A 20,153-nucleotide genomic window follows, 5' to 3' on the forward strand; every position below is an offset into this window, starting at 1 on the left:
GATCAAGTTAGGGACAGTTCTTGTCATTCCATTACTCACATGGGACCCCACACCTAATAGGTAGCTCCAGAGATGTGTTAAATGCACCTTAGGCCAGATAAGGACTCCTGGAGCACGTGGTCTTTGAGCTGGATGCTGAGGCCACAGGGTTTAGACAGGAGGGAAAAGGTATGAGGGGGCACCCGCAGTGTGGAGACAGGACTTGTAAAGGATACCAGACCACGTGATGAGGGCTGATGGGCAAATGCAGGGCATACGTACAGGATGCAAAAGGAAATGGGGACAATGAACGGCCCCGGGCCTTGGCCTTACTTTTCTTTCCTCCCATCCCACGGCTGCCTGGCACAGAGTAATTGCTTAATACTGCATGAATTTTAGTATGCATTAATTCCTTCTGCTTAGAATTCTCATATAGGAATTTCTGGAAAGTAAAAGATACCCACATCAAGTTTCTGAAGCCAATAAACATTTCTGAGCATCCCATAATCCACCTCCCGTGGCCACAACTCACAGCATCACTACTGCAGGGAGTAACTGTTAAAAGTACTCAAGCGTTCATGTGAATGGCCCAACAGAATCACAAATACAGAAGTCTAGACAAAAACTGGGAAAGATGACTATGTATTTTATTTTATTTTATTTTTTGAGATAGAGTCTCACTCTGTTGCCCAGGCTGGAGTGCAGTGGCATCATCATAGTTCACTGCAACCTCACACTCCTGGGCTCAAGGGATCCTCCTGCCTCTGTCTCCCAAGAAGCTGGAACTACAAGCATGTGCCACCACACCCGGCTAATTTTTCTATGTTTTGTAGAGACAGGGTCTCCCTCTTGCTCTGGCTGGTCTCAAACTCCTGGCACTCAAGCATCCTCCTGCCTTGGCCTTCCAGAGTGCTAGGATTACAGGTGTGAATCACTGTGCCCAGCCTAAGTTATGCATTTTATTTTTTTGAATTGACAATTAACCATATTTCTCTGGGATCCAGTAACAGTGCAATCCTCTCAAAGGTGATATGGTGAGTGCAGTAGGCAGCACACCGACTGCCCTTCTCCACGGCACTTAGCAAATTGTCTCCCACAACTCTTCAACCCTCCTCTGTGGCTGACCCCGACGGGAGTCACTCCCTCTCTCTATACCTCCCAACCAGTTTCCCATGTTGGTATTTAAGCCCAAATTCCTGAGCCTGGCATTCAAGGCTCTCCAGGAATTGGCCTCCTCTCGTCACCTTCCGGCCAGCCTCCCAACCTGTGCCTGCCACCGCCTTCTGTTGCTTTCCAAACCCTCCTGGTTCCCCCACGCCTCTCACCTGTGCTCACTGCCCAGCCTGAGTGTCCCTTTTCACATTCACCCTCTGCAAAATGTCCAGCCCTGGTTGAAGGGCACCTCTTGTGAAGCTTTCCATGACTCTCCTGATGATCACAACAAATCACTCCCTTTTCTGAGCACTTTTCAAATTTCTCTGTGCTTTAATTCCTTCAACTAAAAAATGGCAATCATGATCTGCATTTTGTCACTTCAGAGTTCTTGAAAGGTTCAAATGAGGAGATGTATGTGGTTGTTCTAATCTCTAAAGTCTTAAAAAGTTAAAGAATAAATTAAAATGTGCATAAAACTTAATGTTCTCATTATTTACTATGTTCAAGGAAGCTGCATATTTAGTTGGCTCACATGACATGTTCATTGCATAATAAAAGCATAGTAGACACTGAAAATTATTTTTATACTCTAGTTCATATTTAGGCAACTACTTCTAATGGCTTAAATCAACCCAATATTCTCAAAATATATTTTAACTGATTATATTAAATCCAATCTTGCTACAAAGTTTCCAAATGGAGCACCCACACTGGTGCTGGTTACGTGGCAGTCAGCCTAATGGAATCAAAATAGCACTCATGCTTTTCTTTTCTTTCTTCTTCTTTTTTTTGGCAATAAAATCGTGGGCATTTTTAGACATTTTTTCAGACATTTCCTGAAGACATCTGTCGTTTATATTTCAAGTTTTCCCAAATATAGAGTACAATATCATCTTTCCAGACTGGGTAGCAAAGATTACTCACTAAATGACTACTTTTTTAACAAGATTCCATGAAGGCATCTGACAAGGTCTGTTGTGACATTTTGTACCTACAATGGAGAGATATAGTTAGAAGATAATACCTGAAGTAGATTTATACCTGAGTGAACGAATATACCTAAAAGATCAGTTTCAACATAACAGGAGCCCTCTGGTGGCAACTAGAGAATTCTGTTCTGAACTGCTGAATTCAACCTTTTTAATCCACGATTTTCAAGATGTTAAGGAGAGTAGGTTGATCACAATTTTAAAAATGAAGTAAAACCAAAGATAGTGAACTCACTAATGACAGAATCGAAATCTATCCAATGACAATACATTATAAAACCAGGCCAAATATAACAAGATAAAATATTTTTAAAGAGATAAATGTAAATTTCTGTATAGGTTCAGACAATCAATTCTCATGAATAAAGACCTATGTTCAAGACAGTTCCCTGTACCATTATTTATAACAGCATGGAGAAAACTTACTTATCTATCAGTAAGGGAATGGCTAAGTAAATTAAGGGGATATAGTATACTTTGCAGCTATAAAAAGAAAAAAAACTGCAGTAGACTAAAATATAACAATATGGGAAAACGGCCATGATAAATTTTGGGTGATAAAAGTAGGCTGAGGATATTATATGCAGACTGTTCCCATTCTTGTTCTTGCTTTGAAAGAATTCCACATGTATGTATGTTGATTTTCACATACACATTAGGCATGTGTTTTTATATATAATAGCAACATTTGAGCACTTACTATGTACCAGACACTATTCTATAGGTACTTCATATTTATTAACTCATTTGATCCTTTCAATGACACAGGTACACGTTCACATCTCCATTTTATTTAGGTACAGAAAAAGTAAGTGGTGGAAAAAGAATGTAAAAAGGCAATCACGTATCACACTACCAGCATGGTTACTGGGGTAAGGGAGGGTTTTTGTGTATATTTCTGTGTAGGTTAAAGGCTTTAAGAAGAATGTAATAATTCTTAAATTCAAAAGAGTTAGTGTGGTTGAGGCAGCAAGTATGAGAAAGATCATACAGTATGAGTCACTGGAGCGGCGAAAATAATCAAAAGGAACTGGAGACACGGCTCTGCTACTTCTTGGATAAGTTACCTCGAGTGATTTACTTAACATCTGAGCCTTAGTTTCCTTGCCAGAATACTATAGGTAATTCCAATCTACTTGCAAAGTTATGTGGGTTACATAAAATGACACAGAACTGTGTCAAGCCCATACTTCCTGGAACACAGTAAACTACCTACTTCAGTAAACACTGTTTCCAACAGAACAACAACAAAAAATCACTCTCATCAACACAGGTAAATTGACACTGGTAGACCACACTTGTCCTGAAGAGCACACAGATGCAGAGGCACAGAGAGGCAGAATGGAGGAGATGAGAAACACAGAAGGAAGGGCTGAGACCTGGAGCAATTTTCCCCAGAAGGGATGTCTTAGTGGAGGATTAGCAGCTAAAATAATTAAAAGGCTATTAATACATGAGAAAAATTGAACTTTTTCTGTTTGGTTCTGATGGACAGAATCAAAACCAATATATAAAATTTATAGAGAAGGGGAATGAGATTTGGGTTTAAACATATAAACCTTACAACAGTTATAGTTGTTGAAAATGGTACCGACTTGCCCAGCACTGGACGCACTATTCTTCCCAAGTCACAACAAGCTTCGTGACCTCTGCTTGCCCTGAGAGAAAGTTCACAGAGAACACACCAGGTGCACTGCAGAGGAGAATCATATCTACTGAGGAAGGATGGAGTAGATTACTCCTAAAGTCTCCTGTAACTTTAAGATTTATAGGATCTATGACATTCAAAGGAGCTCTTCAGTTCAAAAGGTCTATCGGTTTAATAAGTACAATGGTCCCTCGGTATCCTCAGAAGATTGGTTCCAGGACCCTTGTGGATACCAAAATCTGAGGTGCTCAAACCCTTATATAAAATGGTGCAGCATTTGCATATAATCTATGTACATCCTCCCATATACTTTTAAATCATCTCTAGATTACTTAGTAAGACCTAATACACAATGTAAGTGCTATGCAAATAATTATTATACTGCTATTTTAAAATTTGTATTATTGTTTATTATTGTACAGTTATTTTTAATTTTTATTTTTTTCCAAATATTCTCAAGCTGTAGTTGGTTGAATCCATGGATACAGAACCCATGGGCACAGAGGACTAACAGTATCCATAAAATGTAATATTTTAAAGTCAATTATAAGTATTCCAAACCCTTTCACTTGGGTTTGATGGAATATTTAGCCTGAGCAATAGTATGGCTCCATATCTAAGCCAGTTAATTTAATATATTTTAGTTTACTAATACATAAATTAGAAAATCACAACTCATTGCACTGTGCAGATTGCTGCTGGTAGTTGTTGCAATATTTTGAAGTAGTAGGCAGTGCAGGTATTTGCATCAAGGATGAACCCAGATATTATGGGAAAACTTATTAAAGGCTTCTCTTGGCATCTACTGGAATCTAAGTTATCCTTAAAAGCCGGGAGATTGAATGTTTTAACTTGGGAGAAAATGGTGAATAGATTCTTCGTTCATTTATTGTTTGCATTTGCTTTAGATTTTTAGATATGCCCAACATATCAATGCTTTCTTGATGAAAATCAGCAAATGCTAGTCCACAGTCAAATTCTTAGTGATCCAGGAATCAGCAGCATCATCCACTTTTTGAAAACTCTCAGTATTTTATTTCTGTCATTGACCAGGAAGAGACAGCTTCAACTAGAAAAGATAAAAATACCTATGTGATATGCCATCTGACTAAGCCAACTGACATCCTAGAAATGGTCTTTACTCACATGGGACCAGGAAGAAATATTTTATTTCACACCTTATTTTCAAAGATCTCAACAGCTAGCAAAGCCCAATGTAGAAAAGCTGAGATGTTTACTTGCTGAGCATTTCTTCATACAGCCCAGTGGAAAACAGACATTCAAAAATGGAGTTTTCTTCAAGCTCTTGGTGGAAGAAGTGGAGGGTGGGTTCCCACTCGCAGACAGCTCCTTCCCTGCTGTATGTTCACCCGGTGCCCTACTCTTAGGAATGTCAAGGAACCTTCCATCGCCATCAGTGCCCACAAAATAAACAAGTAAAAAAAAAAAAGTCTCTCCTTCTGAAGGAAGAGTTTCCAATGACCAAAATTATGAAACGTTGCTGAACACTTCTCCCTCATGTGTGTTATCAGACATATGCCAAGGGCTGATTCATATTCCACACATCAGTGATTTCAACAAACTATAAAGTGAAATATGCATTCACACACATGACTGCTCTCCCATACTGCACACCACTAATGCTAAGTGACATGCAACAGGAGCACTTGATAAAGGATTTTGCCAAAAGCTTGTTCCTCTTTCCCTTTGAATATGTTTGCCATCACTTTTGAGGTTGATGTTGCAAACTTCTCAGCAAATCTGCTTTTGCTATGACTAATGTAACTTTGAATGATGCCTCTGAAGTTTTGTACTATTCTGGGTCCTTAGCAAGAAAATTCATCAATTTCACCCTGGAAAACACTATTTCATACTTGATCTGGGAAGATGCAACTGGTTCACTAGAAAGACCACTGTACTTTGCCTGAAAATGACTCAAAAGCATTGAGGGTTTCATGCCACTATTTGATAAAGTTTCATAACGGAGAAAGCACCAGAGATTATGAATGAATAAATCACCTGCCAAGTAAAATTCAATTTTCAGAGAGTCTATTTACAATTTTTCTTTTTCTGTTACTTGAGTGAAATTATCACCCTGGCAGATTCACGGGTCTCTGGATATTTAAGATTCACATTCTATAATTATACTAGGTTTCCATTCGGTATTTGTTTATGATGTTATTTTGAGCTGTACTATTTTTTCTTGTTTTTGTCACTCCTTTCACACTTCAAAGAACATTTCTGAATTACTGATCTATTTTTGTGAACCGGATAAAGAAAACAATAATGACAAAAAAAAAAAAAAAAAGCCAAAACATACCACAGTAGGCTTACTAGGTGCCATGCACTATTTGAAAGATTTTCAGTATTTTAACCGATTTGCGTCTTCACAACCACCTGCAGAAGAAAGTGCTATTATTATCCCTGTTTTATAGATGAGGAAACTGAGGTGTGACTTCACTTGCCCAAGGTCACAAAATGGCAGGAACTGAGACCAGGGGCTTTTCCCACACTCTGATCCCTCTCAAATGTGGACAAAATATGCAGAGATCAGTGTCTGTTAGGTAAAACCAATGTATGCATGCAGTCCTTGTAGCCCAAGGGGAGTTCTAGAAAGGGTCTATTAAAACAAGCTTGCCCTTCTAGGAAATCTTGGATGGCTCCATCACGGACCTCACCGCAATGAAGACATCCCTCAGAGATGGAATCTGTTTACAGAAGTCAACAACCAAGGGGCTCTGAATGATGGCTCCTAAATGATGGCTCGCCATCCTATGCCTTAAGGCGCACTGGGGTGGAAATTACACAGACTTCCCTGGCAGATTGGTTGTGTGTTACATAACCTATCAAGCTATTCCCTTTCTTGATTTTTCAATTACATGTCACTTTTGACATGTCATATTTTGCAAGATGAGACTTTACCTTTCTCACAGACTTCTTCCCCCATCCTAATATAAAATAAATTTTTACTCAATTGATATTCACTGTTTTCACGGTTATGACTATGGATACAATGTTCACAGTGGAGTCTGTAGTATGAGTGTATTTCCTTTCTTGTTAACTGTTTTTCTTGAAATTAATTATAACTTGGTTTATAGTCACTGAGTTTTCTATTTTCCTAATACTAATTCATCCCTAAACCTTCTGACTCAACTATTAATACAAAACTCCTCTGTACAGAAACCCATGAGGTGGCCCTTCCATGGGTCCTCCTGTCCCCGTACGCCTCACACTGAGCCATTCCTTCCAGAGGCCTCTGCCCTCTGTCTACCTGGGTGGCTGATCTTGAGGACCACTGCACAGCTGTGTGCCCTCTCACCATCCTAGGAACTCTCTTTGCTTTCTTCTTGTGTTGAATCTCTTGTTTCCTACACCACATGTCTTTTTCTTTCTTAATTTTACTCCCTCATTTTTGTGGGACATATCCCTACACTAGTTAAGTTTTTAGTCCTTATAGATCTAAAATGTCTTAGTTCTACTTTCACACTTGATTGTCTGGCTGGGTATAGAACTACAGGCTGCAATTTGTTTCCCCTCAGAGGTAGCACAGAGCTTTATTACTGAGAAATTCAATGCTATTTGACTATTTGATAGTTCAAATATAATCTGATTTTCTCCTTGCTGGAAATTCTTACTATCTCCCCTTTATCCCTGGTGTTCTGAAATTTCACAATAAAAGTGCCTTGGTATGAATCACTTTTTATTTTTAATGTAATTCCAACAGAATATAAACTCCATGATGGCACAGATTTTTGTCTGCCTCAGCCCTGGACCCTGCAACTCTAGTGATTTAACAGCGCCTGTCCTATACAGTAGACACTCAATGAACACAGGGAGAATAACAAACAAAACCTGCCTTTATTTGCTGAGCCCTTTCAATCTGGAGGTATGTCAATTTTCCTGAATTACTTCTTTATAACTTTCTGCCCACTACTTCTTCTGGAAATCATATTACTTAGGCACTGGACTTCCTGAATTGATTCTCCAATATTCCTTTTTTTCCCTCATTGTTCTACTTTCTGAGAAATTTTCACCTTTATCTTCCTATCATTAAAAGTTGCTTTAATCTTTTGTTACCAAATGTTAGTTTTCAGTTCTTTCTTGTGGGCCTAACACTGGGTGATAAGAGTCCCATTCATTCCCTGAAGGGAGCAGAATCCCAAAACCTTGGTATTTTTAAGGTCTTTTTCTCCAGGTCAGTTTCCTGAGAGAAGAATCCTGAAATCTCCTGGTTGATGTTATTGGTCCAGTTTCCAGTGTTCCAGGAGCCAAGGAAGGGGAGACAGCCAAAGATCTCACTATTCTGCACGTGGAGTTCACCTGTGATCCCCTATCTCAATAATGTGCCATTTACTTGCTTTCAGCCAACACTCCCAAAAGAGAATGTGGGCCTGCCCACAAGCCAAATGTATTCCTCCCCATAATGAGTATGGCTCAAGGGCCTCACCACCTTTCCTCAATAGTGGGCCTTGGTCACTACCCAAGTGTACCCTGACATATTCACATTACTTTGAATGTCAAGGAGAGAGGGCTACAGGCTTAGTCCCTTTTCTCTCAAGAGGCTTCTAGACTCTCTATGGGCAAAACATGTCCACTCTCTCCTCCAGCAACCTTCAGACTCCAAATGTCAGTTCTTTCCTAAAAAAAGATTTAACATTCTGCCTCATGTGAAAAACCTAACTCCGAAACACCTAGGCTTACATAGACCACAGGCCAAATCACGTACCCCGAAACAGTCCACTGTGCTGTGGGATGGAAGCTTTCTTATAGTCCTGTCTTCTGTCTCCCCTCTGTCAAGTGACTTGTTGCTATTGCTGGAAAGTTCATCAGCAGTGGAGACTGAACCCAGGTCTTCATCTCCAAATCCCACCCCTTTCTGCTACTGATAAACTATTTTTGTTACTGTCTATTCTACATTACCCATCCTCCTTGTCATTTCTATTGAGAAATGTAACCAAGAGTTGACCGTAGATGAAGAAATGTAGACTCAAGGAATTTGCTGACGGTCACACGATGGACATGACTCCCCTGAGCTCTGTGTTCTAACTGCTGCTCTACAGGGCTTTCCAGATCCCAGGTGCCATGGAGGCCATGTCTCTCCACAGGTGCACGTGGGGCGAGGGGGACTATAGAGCACTGAACTCAGAACTGGAAGATGCCAGCTCTAGACTAGTCTCTACAGATACACACAAACCTACAATAAACATACTGTTTACTCTGTTTGCCCCTCACACCTCTGGTAGTAATTAAATGAGAAGAGAAAGAGAAAAGTACTCTATAAATATGTTGTAATTAGTACTAATGAGGGCAGGTTTAAAAGAAAAGGTCTAGAGCATGCTTAACCAAACAGAGCACTACAGTATACCTACCTCTTTATAAAAAGTCAGTTCTCATCTGTTGGTAGAACTACCAAACTCAAATATAATAACTTAAATCGAATAAGACAAAATTAGGTGTTGCCCTTTAAAGACCATCAAGAGTTTTTAAAAGCAGGTATTCTAAAATATTCTCTTCTTGAGGATTATTTCCCTAGTCTCAATTCCAAAGAAAGAACATATAAACAATCTCTGACTTTCTAGACTATCTAAAACTGATAAAGTCAACTGTTTTGCATTTATGAAACTGTAGAGAATACGGTAGGCAGTAAATACCATTTGTGGTTTAATAACTAATGTTTTTCATTATTTTAGCCCTTTCATGAAGATGAATTTATACTTTAATATCTCCAGTTCACTAACAAACATTAAACACGTAAGAAGTCCTCCCCCAAAAAATATGTGGTAACATTTAGAGCTAATTCATGCTTCCAGTCAAACCTGATGAAAAAAACATTTTTCACCATTAAAAATAAAGCATATTTAATTGACTGCTTGAATTGGTTTAATCATATCAAGGAAGTTTTCAGCTACCTTCCTAAATTGTTACTCTTCCAACCTCTTTTATCTCTAGAAAAGGATTTTTTTTCTAGTTCACTAAACAAATCCTTTCATGTGAACCTTAAGGTAACTTTAACCCACAGACCCTCCTGGTTAAACACCTCTGTCAAATATGTTCACAGGCATGGAATCTGCCACTCATTTGGCTTTTAGACACATGCTGTGTGCCCCTGTATAATTAGTTTCTTGAATCATCCTACTAACGGATTAATTTGACTCTGAATTTACTGTCTGAAATTTAGAACACATCTTTCCACAAATGTAATCACATGGCCTAGTGAGCAATCACCCAACAGGAAAGTTGCTTAAGAGTATAGAGGGACCAAACTCATTGTAGAGATGAACTGAGAACACCAAACACCTTCAGCTGCTATAACCGCTGTACGACAGCCTTCTAAAAGTATTTATGACAAGAACCTAAATTATAACTAATAGATTTTTTGGATATATTATGTACTAGAAACCTGAAATCAGCAGGAAACCTAATTAAAGCAGTCAATATAAAATGGCAATCGACGTTGAATACTGGATAAAATGAGATTTTAATAATCTCTTCCCCTAAGTTAAAGATAGTAAATGAAACTCCTCTGTAAAATATAATCTTTTAAAAGTCAAAAGAACTGCAAGAGGCATATTAATTCAACAGAGGTGGTTATTATTAATTATAACTGAATAACTATCAACTTCTTCAGACAATTGATTGACATGTTAACTGAAAGTGATAGGTTTTTAAACAACTTAGGAGTTTTTGAGATTCTAGATAATTTTCTATTCAAGGAAATTATTCTTAAGAAAAGATAAACAGAATCACATCAGGGCCTCAATATGCCCATTCAAAAAGAAATCATATAACAGCATATCACTTACCTTTTTTTAAAAAGCATATCATCCCTAATTCCAGGATGAATAAAATCTAACTTAAAACAGTTAACATGAAAAAGATGAGCACTGGGGGTAGAAGGAGACAAGACTGGGGAGGGAAGAATGACGGGCCAGTGGCTCCATCAGCTTTAAGGAACCGTGTCACGGAGCTACGGCAGGAGGTCACAGAGAGAATGAAAAGGAGCATCTGGTCAGGCCACATGCTCTGACACGGTCAGGTCCTGTGTGGAACACGGGGTGCAACTATGAACATGCATCGCCCGAGGAACTGGCACACTAGATACCAGGCAGTGGGAAATCATCAGCAATCCTGATGTCCGGGGATGGATGCCTCAAACCATACTGCCCAAGAAGGAGTTAGAGACACTGAGGAGTTTACTCCAGAGAAGAGAAAGCTTAGTGGGGTGGAGAAAGGAAGAGGCATAAGGTACCTGAAGCCACATGGAAGAGGGAGATTTATCTTGTGTTGCTTCAAAGAACATAATATTAAACAAATGGGAAAAATTAAAGAGAGAGAGAATCTAGTTCTGTGTGGGAAAGAAGAATCCAAAAATTAGAGTTGTCTGACTAGAATGGGATTCTAAACAAGTAGTGATCCCTGAATATGAAGCAGGGTCTGGATGCCTCTCTGACGTGAACTCCCCCACCCCTGTCGTGGGAAGTAGACAGGCTAAAGAAAAAAGAATTGAGTCCTTAAGAATTAATAGAGGATTTCCATTGCTGAGGGTTTGTCTAAGTAGGTAGTCTGGCCAATTCTCATATTAAAAACTAAAGATGTTGGATAAAACATTAAAAACAGATAATATATATGACCTGGCTGGTGAGTCAAGAATATTAGAAGCCAAAGATTAAGTGAAGGCAGGAATCCCAGGAGGTAAGCAGGGGACTAAAGGTAGTTTCTGCCTTGGGGACATTTACTAAGGGTGGGTAGACATCAGCTTTGATTTCACATTCTCATGGGGTCCTGGAAGCAGGGGAAAAACACGTACAGCCTGCCCAAAGTGAAGCGTCTAACAGGACACACCAAAGGACCACACCTCAGTACCCGGGAGAAACAGAATTAAACTAACACCTGAGGACTACGAAGATTTGCCTGTCTCAAATCTTGGTACTAAAAGAACAGGGAGAGATCCATGCACCTCTAAGAATTCATAATCCCAAGAACAGCCCTTATATAAGTTTGTGGCCAGAAATAACTTAAGGTTCAAAAAACATCAAGTTGAGAGCTGAGTTTCTGGTAGTCTCGGGGGCAGGAGTGGCTCCAGTCATCCAGGAGAAGCAAAGGCAGCTCCTCTCTGAAAGAACCCACTATCAACTTTGGTCTCAGAGAATTCTCGCAGATAAAATTCTAACATATATAAACTAAAAAACTAAAAGAAAATACACACAAAAGCAAGGCACCATGAGTAAGAGTCAGCAAAAACAACAGAGAGTAGAATCAGAACTATAGAAGCTTTAGCTACCGAATTTATCGAAAACAGGACTGAGACTGAAGGCATGTGTATACACGCATATATACCACGTATATACATGCATCACACACACAACACTCAAAGCCAGCCAGGAGTCTGGGTATGCTGGCATCTCATTCATTTCTCAGAAGCGTCTTAGTATCAGAGATTCAGAGCTGCTGCAAAAGTTATTACATAAAGTGTAATTAAAACCTGAGGATAAGTCTCCTCTAGGTATTCACTACACTACACTTATCTCTGTACAAAGACCTGTAGCTAGAATAATGCTATTTAAGTACTTGTACATACATGCCTATGTACATGTGCTTTAAGTCAACTCCAACTGTATTTATTTTGAAACATGCTAGAATAGTTAAAAGTGGTCAAGTTTATAAATTCTAAAAATTTAATTCTATTAACCTCTCACAAAAGACTAAAAAAAAAAACACACACAACAAACATTTTAAAAATCATATATGAACTCTACAGCAGGTATTACCACTTAGAAACTGTAATGCTCTACCGTAAACCCACTTACGACTTTCACTGCAAAAGTAATTGAGGAAAAAGCTGGAAATGGTCCTATTGATATGGGTTCCAAGTTAAAGAATCTTAAACCACCAACTGAATATGGGACTAAATAAAAATTAAACATGGGGAAATTTCACTACAAAATGGAGGGGTTAGCCAAGGTTTAAAATAATAAATAAGTATATATATTTTTTCTTTGATGTTCATTATCTAATGTCCTTTCCTTAGCTCTTTACACTTTAATGCTAATGTGTGTTTATATAACATGTGTCAGGCAAATGACCCAAGGACAACATCATTCTCATTTCACTGGTTTCAATAACCTAATAAAAAGCTATCTGATGCTGCTAGAAATTCAGGACCCTGGCGTTGCCTCATGTTTCCTGCCCTAGAAAGGCTCGTCATGGTCCAAACACTACTGTTAGTCACAAAGTTGATGGTGATGAATCAGAGGGAGGAATAAAAGCAGGCTTCTAAGACAATCTGCTTGATGCACTACACATGGGAACAAATGTTAAACTAGAGCCTTCAAACCTTTAAAAGATGTTCAGTCAAAGTTAAAAGAGTATTCAGCTACAGCTCATCCAATATCCCATTAAGTAACCAGAAAGACACAGAAAAGGGGAAGGAGATGAAATCTCACTAGCACCAAATCAGAAGCAAAAGTAAATCATAAAGACCAAGAGTTAAACTACTTTCTGAATTTGATTCCTTGTAATTACATAGCTAATGGAACTGAATCAAAAAACACACAATGGCAACCTAACCTCACCTCCAGAAATAGGATATGCCTTTGGGCCTAAATGTAAGAACTGCCTCTCCTTTCACTGCCTTCCCCATGGTTTATAAGCAGGCATGGGATAAGCCAACAAGAAAATTGAGCAGAGAGCTCTTCTGCAGGGGAAATGTTTTTGTATTAGACATGCTATGAGGAAATGAAAACCTCCATTGTCCATCCTTCTACAAAACTGAAAGATCTGGATCTGCCATAACACAATGCTGTACAAACAGGTATTGCTCATACCACTACTACCCTCAGACTACTACCACAAGCCTGGCAGGGCCAGCCCCTGCACACAGGTGGCCACAGTAGCACTGGCATCCTGATGCTAGGGCTGGCCAGTGGCTCTTGGCCTAGCTCTAAAAGGTGACCTAAGCAACACAGAGAAGTGCCACCCTTTAGTGTAGGAGGAGAGACGAAAGCTGGAGAGGTGATCTGGTGTCTGAGAAGGCCAGATGGGTCACAGCCAGGCTAAACACACTAGAGTGGAGAAACTACATAAGCAGAGACAGAGACAGAGAGAGACAGGAGACCCAAGCAGACTGACAATGAGAATCAGCAGGAATGAGAACCCTCTGCCAACCCCACCCGACCTAGCTCCACGGAGTTTCTTCTGGCACCAAAAGAATCCTAACCACAACACAGCAACCATCTCTGGAATCTCGACCTGTTTCTGTAGCCATCACAAATGCCGAGATCATCACCACCTGGTGCACCAAGGCTACGGAGTATTCTATTCCCAGAAGGAGAGAGAAGAGTGACAGTGAACATCTGTAAGGACCCACTAATACTCCATTCAACGAATGAGGGAAATTATCAATTGCTGGGAAACAGAAGCAAATATTCATGGTATCTTTTATCAAAGACAGGATAGTTTATTTTGGGAGAAGACCTCTTAAAACACATGAGATAACTGTATAAAAACTTCAAAAGCAGTAAGCCTTGTCAAAGTTACACAGCACCACTGAAGAGAGGTGAGCATGTTAGACATTGATATATCACATGAGATTTCTCAGCCTCCCTTTAAGAATAATATGCATTTTCAACGATTTCTGTGAAAGTCCCCAAATATTTGGGGGATATACCCTGACGCTAAGTTACCACAGTAATATTTTTTCTTAAGGTCTTTGTATTATTAACTACTTTTGGAGCAGTTTAACATTTTCATTCACCACAGCATTAAACATTTTTTCAGAAGGTAAAAAAATAAAGGAACATTAACTACTAAACTTTGATGTAGAGATTGTAATTTTTTCCTAATATATATTTCCTAAGCTCTCTCTCAATTTTCTTAGATGTGAAACAAACACGACACAAAAAAGAAAGCGAAGTGGTGGGACGAGAAAAGCTTCCATGTTAACCTCTGTTGGAAAAATCACACTCCCTAGTTAGTACCCGGTATCAAGTCTGAGCAGACCCCCGCTCTATGGCTAGACCCCAGTCGCATCTGTGCACACTCCAAACCATCTCCACTCTCCATCACCGCCTTCTCTGCCATTTCAAATTCTCCTACAAAGCAGCTGAAGGCATACTCCCAGGCCTAACCAGGTTTATTAAAATCTTAACTCAATGCAAATTTAGTAGACTGATTTTTTTAAAAAAATTGTTTATGATTCTGTACTTTTCTATAATATATAAAGTTATTGAATATTTTAGTCAACTAATTACAAAAGCATGATTAACTGTGAACAAAACAATAATGAATAAAAGATACTCAACTTAGGCATGCTTGGAAAAATCCAGGACTTTTTTGATATATAGCAAAGACCAGAAGTCTAATTCTTCAGGTTTTTTGTTTTTTTCCCTTCCAGTACCTATGGATCTACATCAAGGTCTCCGGAGTGGCATTAATGAGCAATGCTGAGGAAGAGGAAGTATAGACCAAAGCAAGGTAAGTCACTATGACTGATTTAAAATAATAAAATAATGCCCCTGTCACAAACTAGAAATGCTTAAATAGGAATTTTAAATAAAAATGCTATATTTTACACATAGCTATTGTTTTCTCTATTATTTCTTAAAATGAAAGTTTTACAAGGTGAGGGACTTCTTTGAAAGCAAAGCCTTCTTCAATTCCGATCAATATCAAAGCACTGCACTACCTGTAGTAGGAGTGATAGGTTCTTTGGGATGCCCGGAAGCGATGATGAGGTCACGCCCGGCTTTTCAGTTCCACTCCTAGCAGCCGCACAGATTCACTCCTCCGTTAGGATCTGCATTTCTTTTGGGAACTTCATGATTTAATTTGATGTTCATACTGTCCACTTTTGCCAGCAGAGCTCCTTCAGTCTGGCTTTCGAGTTCCTTTGACAGGCCTCTGTCATTTTGAGCACTTCCTTACTTTTCAGCACAACACGATGTTCAGGCTCATTTTGTTTTTTCTGTCCCCAGGCTCTGGAATCAGTCAGTTCTCTAAGGAGCCTGGTTCCTTTCAGGGGAGAACGATATTTGGAAACCGAGATCTGGATGCTGGGAGTGCTCACTGCTAGGGGAGTGCTGCGGCTCCCAGGCTCCGCCAGTGAGCAGAACCAGGACCATACGCAAGTCTACGGATACACACACATACACTCACATTCGTCTCTGCTCATTTCCGTATGTCTACGTTTACTGAAATACACGAGTGCATGACTCAGAGCTCCAATGTGTAACTACCACCCCTGGATTCACTCTTGTTTTCTCTGTTTCCATAGTTGTAATTCTCTTTTCTGATGTGAGAAATCTGGTTCCCTGCCATCCCTGACATACATATGTATTTGATCAATCCCCCTGTATGTGACTCATGTCTCATGGCCACCACCAAGCCCCTAGCCCCAGGGGGGCTCTCAAACATCCCACGTCAGGCTGCTATTGTCACTCCCTACCCCACCCAACCCCCCATCTATCCCTTTCAGGCTCTGATGCCCGCATGCCCTCCTCACTCTACTTGGGCTCTGACAGCTGTGCAGGGCGGCTCTCTCCAAAAGCACCACCCCCTCACCTCCGCTGGGCCACCATGGCCCACCGCCCTCCTCCCCACAGACAGCTACCTTGCCCAGGCCCACCTCATGGATCGGAGTTGATCTGCTGAGGAAGCAGAGAAGGACAAACTTGGTAATTGTCTTTAAAATAAAATACAACCAATATTTTACTAGGTGGTTCATTTTCATTTTATGTAATAGTCACATTCCTGAAAATTTCCACAGACATTTAAATTATTATACAGGAATCACATTTTAGAGCCCTGGGGGCCTTCTACCCAAAGGAACACTGTGGTGAGCTATTTCATAAAGCAAAAAGTCATTCTGTAGTATGAATAATCCCTACTAATATATCTGTCCTGCAAAATTTGATTTTCACCAAACATGATTTTTTAAAGTGCTAGTACCTGAGGAAGATATGAAGTTCACTAAAACAGTCAAGGTACTCCAGAATTTCACAACTTACATCTGAACAAATAAAACACCATTTCATTGTAATGCAGACCCCCAGAGAAAAATTAAAGGGCACATTCAGGAAGTTTTTAATAGCTCACAGAATGTAATCTTAACGTAAGTGTCAATGCATCTAAGTCTGGAAAGGGGATCAAACTAGGAACTCACAAAGTAATTCTAGTGCAGACATATGCAATCAATAGAATTTTAGGAATATTTAATTACCTGTATATTTATTTAGAAGCTTGGTGTGAAATCCATACAAGAGGATTAGAAAAGAGCACAATGCCTTTGTGTCATTAACTGCTATCAGAGAAAGACAAAGCACCTCTTTGCCCCAATGATCCTGGAAGCAGGAGGTTTGGTTAGCATCAGGGAACCCATCAAAGGGGGAGATGGCAGCAACAGGGAGCTGGCCGGCTGGGCTGATGCTCAGTGAGGTGGGCAGGGGTGAAAAACAAGCGAAAGAAAGGGGGAACCAGCACAGTCAGGACTAGGCACGCATGTGCAAGAACCTGGGAGCCAAGTCCTTGCTGGGGCAGGCGCTGGGGGAAGTGCAGTCAGGTTGGTCAAACTATGTTAGAGAAGCAGGGCAGTGAGTGACACCGGGGTCCAGCTGACCACGAGGAGTTAACTGAGCTCACTTGACCTGACTTTTGCAGCCAAAGGAAGCTTTCTTTTGGTATGCTGGGTCTTTCTCTGGCAACCTTGACTGGGACAGTCAGTTCTTACACTGGCAAGGGGAGTGCAGACTAGGGTTAAAAGCACAGATTCTGAAACCAGACTGAGTTCAAAGCCAGGCTTTGCATGTATAGTAGTAGCTGAGTGACCTTGAGCAAGGTTTGCAACCTCTCTGTGCCTCAGTTTCCATGTGATGTACATTTCCTCCACACCAGAATGGGGATGAGTGGAGCAAGGAGCCCACTACCCCGCTGCACCTCCCCTGCCCCGTGATGTGCTAGACCATGGAAAGGCAGCTGCGGTGGAATGGTCAGGGGGCCACCCCAAGTCAGAAGGCTTCTCTGGGTAGGTTTTCCCCAAAACTCTCCTCTGGTAGCTTCTGCCTCCTCTAGGACAAGAAAAATCAAGGGGAGAAGCACAAAGCAGGGGACACCTCTCTGGAAAGGCAATGCTGCTGGGAGTTGAGACCACTGCCCTGGCCCCTTCTCCCTCACTGTAGCCTTCCTGGCATGTCCGTGGGAGGATGGCCCAGCCCCTGGGACCGCTGCAGCCAGCAGGGGACCTCACTTGTGCTCAGTTCAGCCCACTGTGGACCCCATCCAGCCTCATCCTGGTCCCCTCTGTTAGTGCCTCCTCCAGCCCTGACAGCCTTGAGGTCATGGCGGCCCCCGCAGTCTTACCTCCTTCACACCCCATGCTCAATGTGAGCTCTCAGACACCTAGACTTCTGGAGAAGCCAGCCTGTTGGCCCTGCTTCAAAACTGCTCTCGTAACAGCAGCCTGACGCTCACCTCAGCCTGTGCCTCTGGGGTCTCCAAGTTCACACAGCAGCTGCTTGGAATTCCCAGATAGGCCTCGTCCTTTCCCCATTTCCCAGGGTCAGACCTTCATTCTCACTGGTCATCTTTGCCTAACACTGACTACACACACATGTGCACACGCCTTTATTCACTCTCCCCGTACAGAGCACCCAGCATCATGGAAGGCTCTGGGGACACGTCCATCAAAGATACACAGTTATCTGCACATACCATGACCTTCAAACTAGGCAGAGCACTGAGGGAGAAACCAATTGGCAAATCAGCAATTATAAAGCAGTGTGGCTGGTGCTAGGTCAGGATTTCGTACAAAGTGGGAGGGGACCCAGAGATGGTGGCTAAGGCAGACAGAAAGTGGATGTGTTGGCCAGGTCTTCACATTTTGATTCCACTATACTTTACATACTGACATTTTTATTAGTCTCACAAGTCCAATGAAGAATTACCTTGTCAAAATACAACAAGCCCTCCAAAAATGTAGCAAAACATTTCGTTCCATGTACACATACAGAAATTAAACTATTACACATAAAATATATTACTGCTTAAATTCTAAATTGCTTTTGTGAGTTAATAATGAAAACAAAATTCTGACAAACTGCAGTGGGTAGAACTTGACTGTGAGCTCAGTTTCTAAAAGGAGAGAAAGACACAAAACACACTGCATTACGCTGTAAGAATTTTACCCCTACTCAACTTTAAACAGATGACCCTTTTCTCAAATGCAACAATTCTACCAGCTAAGTTTCAGAGTAAGCTACTAATGAGTTTTTAAAAAGCTACTAGAGGGCAAGATCATGGTGGACTTCCCAAGTGGGGAGATTCCAACTTAGTACCGGTGCAGAGCACACTAGGTTACAGTCGCCACTGATAGGGTACGAGATTTGGGACAGATTTGGAAAATGGTATCAGAATCTGCTTTTCCCTGACCCTAATCCCAAGTCTCTACTTTTGCATGCAATATTAAGTCCTCTTACTGAAGCAAGTATTCCTATAACTGAACCTTTGAATGAAATTAGCCCACACAAATTAATACCAAAAGCTATTCTCATTATTCTGGACACTTCTGAACATGTCACGATTTCTAAACCAGAACTTTTAAAAGCACATACACACCAAGCCCCTTTCTTTTAAAAGCTATGTTCATCTATATTTTCATATAAAATTAATTTCTAGTGCCCATTATTTTGCAGACCACGAAGTCTTCCGCTCTCAGAAACACACTCCAAAGCTGCAGTCACCAGCCCCCTGGCTGCAGACCCATACCTTACAGGTCCTGTGGCCTGTTAGGAATCAGGCCACACAGCAGGAGGTGAGCGGAGGGCAAGCAGGCTGTATTTACAGCTGCTTCCCATCACTCACATCACTGCATAAGCTCCGTCTCCCGTCAGATCATCCGCAACATTACATTCTCACAGGAGCATGAACCCCGCTGTAAACTGCGCATGTGAGGGATCTAGGTTGTGGCTCCTTATGACAATCTAATGCCTGATGATCTGAGGTGGAGCTGAGGTGGTGATGCCAGCACTGGGGAGCAGCTGCAAATACAAATTATCACTAGCAGAGAGGTTTGACTGCAATAAATGTAACGTGCTTGAATCATCCTGAAACCACCCCGCGCTACCCGTTGTTGGAAAAATTGTCTTCCATGAAACAAGTCCCTGATGCCAAAAAGTTTGGGGACTGTTGCTCTAAAGTACATCAATCTTCAACATCCTTGTATATTCCTATTTGCCAAAATTGGGGGGGGTGTGTGGATGAATGGAGGAAACAGGTATTATATGATACAAACTGGCATATTAATCTCCTTCTGGAATTTTAGCAAACAGCATTCAAATCTTACTAAATTAGAGAAAATGTCTAAATAAGAAAAATGAATAAAAAACCTGTGA

The 20,153-nt window shown here is 40.8% G+C and overlaps 1 protein-coding gene across 2 annotated transcripts in view; it reads right to left on the reverse strand.

Moving 5' to 3' along the window:
- Nucleotides 1-20,153, reverse strand: part of PELI2 (pellino E3 ubiquitin protein ligase family member 2) — a 156,050-nt gene that overhangs the window by 42,555 nt on the left and 93,342 nt on the right. Inside the window, exon 4 of one of the 2 annotated variants that reach the window (XM_012663758.1) lies at nt 13,267-13,297. In XM_012663758.1, the coding sequence (XP_012519212.1) occupies nt 13,267-13,297 (31 nt within the window). Of the gene's footprint in view, nt 1-13,266; nt 13,307-20,153 lie in introns of both variants that reach the window. The other variant, XM_012663759.1, reaches the window with a different exon arrangement.

Source organism: Propithecus coquereli, unplaced genomic scaffold, assembly GCF_000956105.1.
Source record: "Propithecus coquereli isolate 6110/MARCELLA unplaced genomic scaffold, Pcoq_1.0 Scaffold83, whole genome shotgun sequence".
NCBI lineage: Eukaryota > Metazoa > Chordata > Mammalia > Primates > Indriidae > Propithecus > Propithecus coquereli.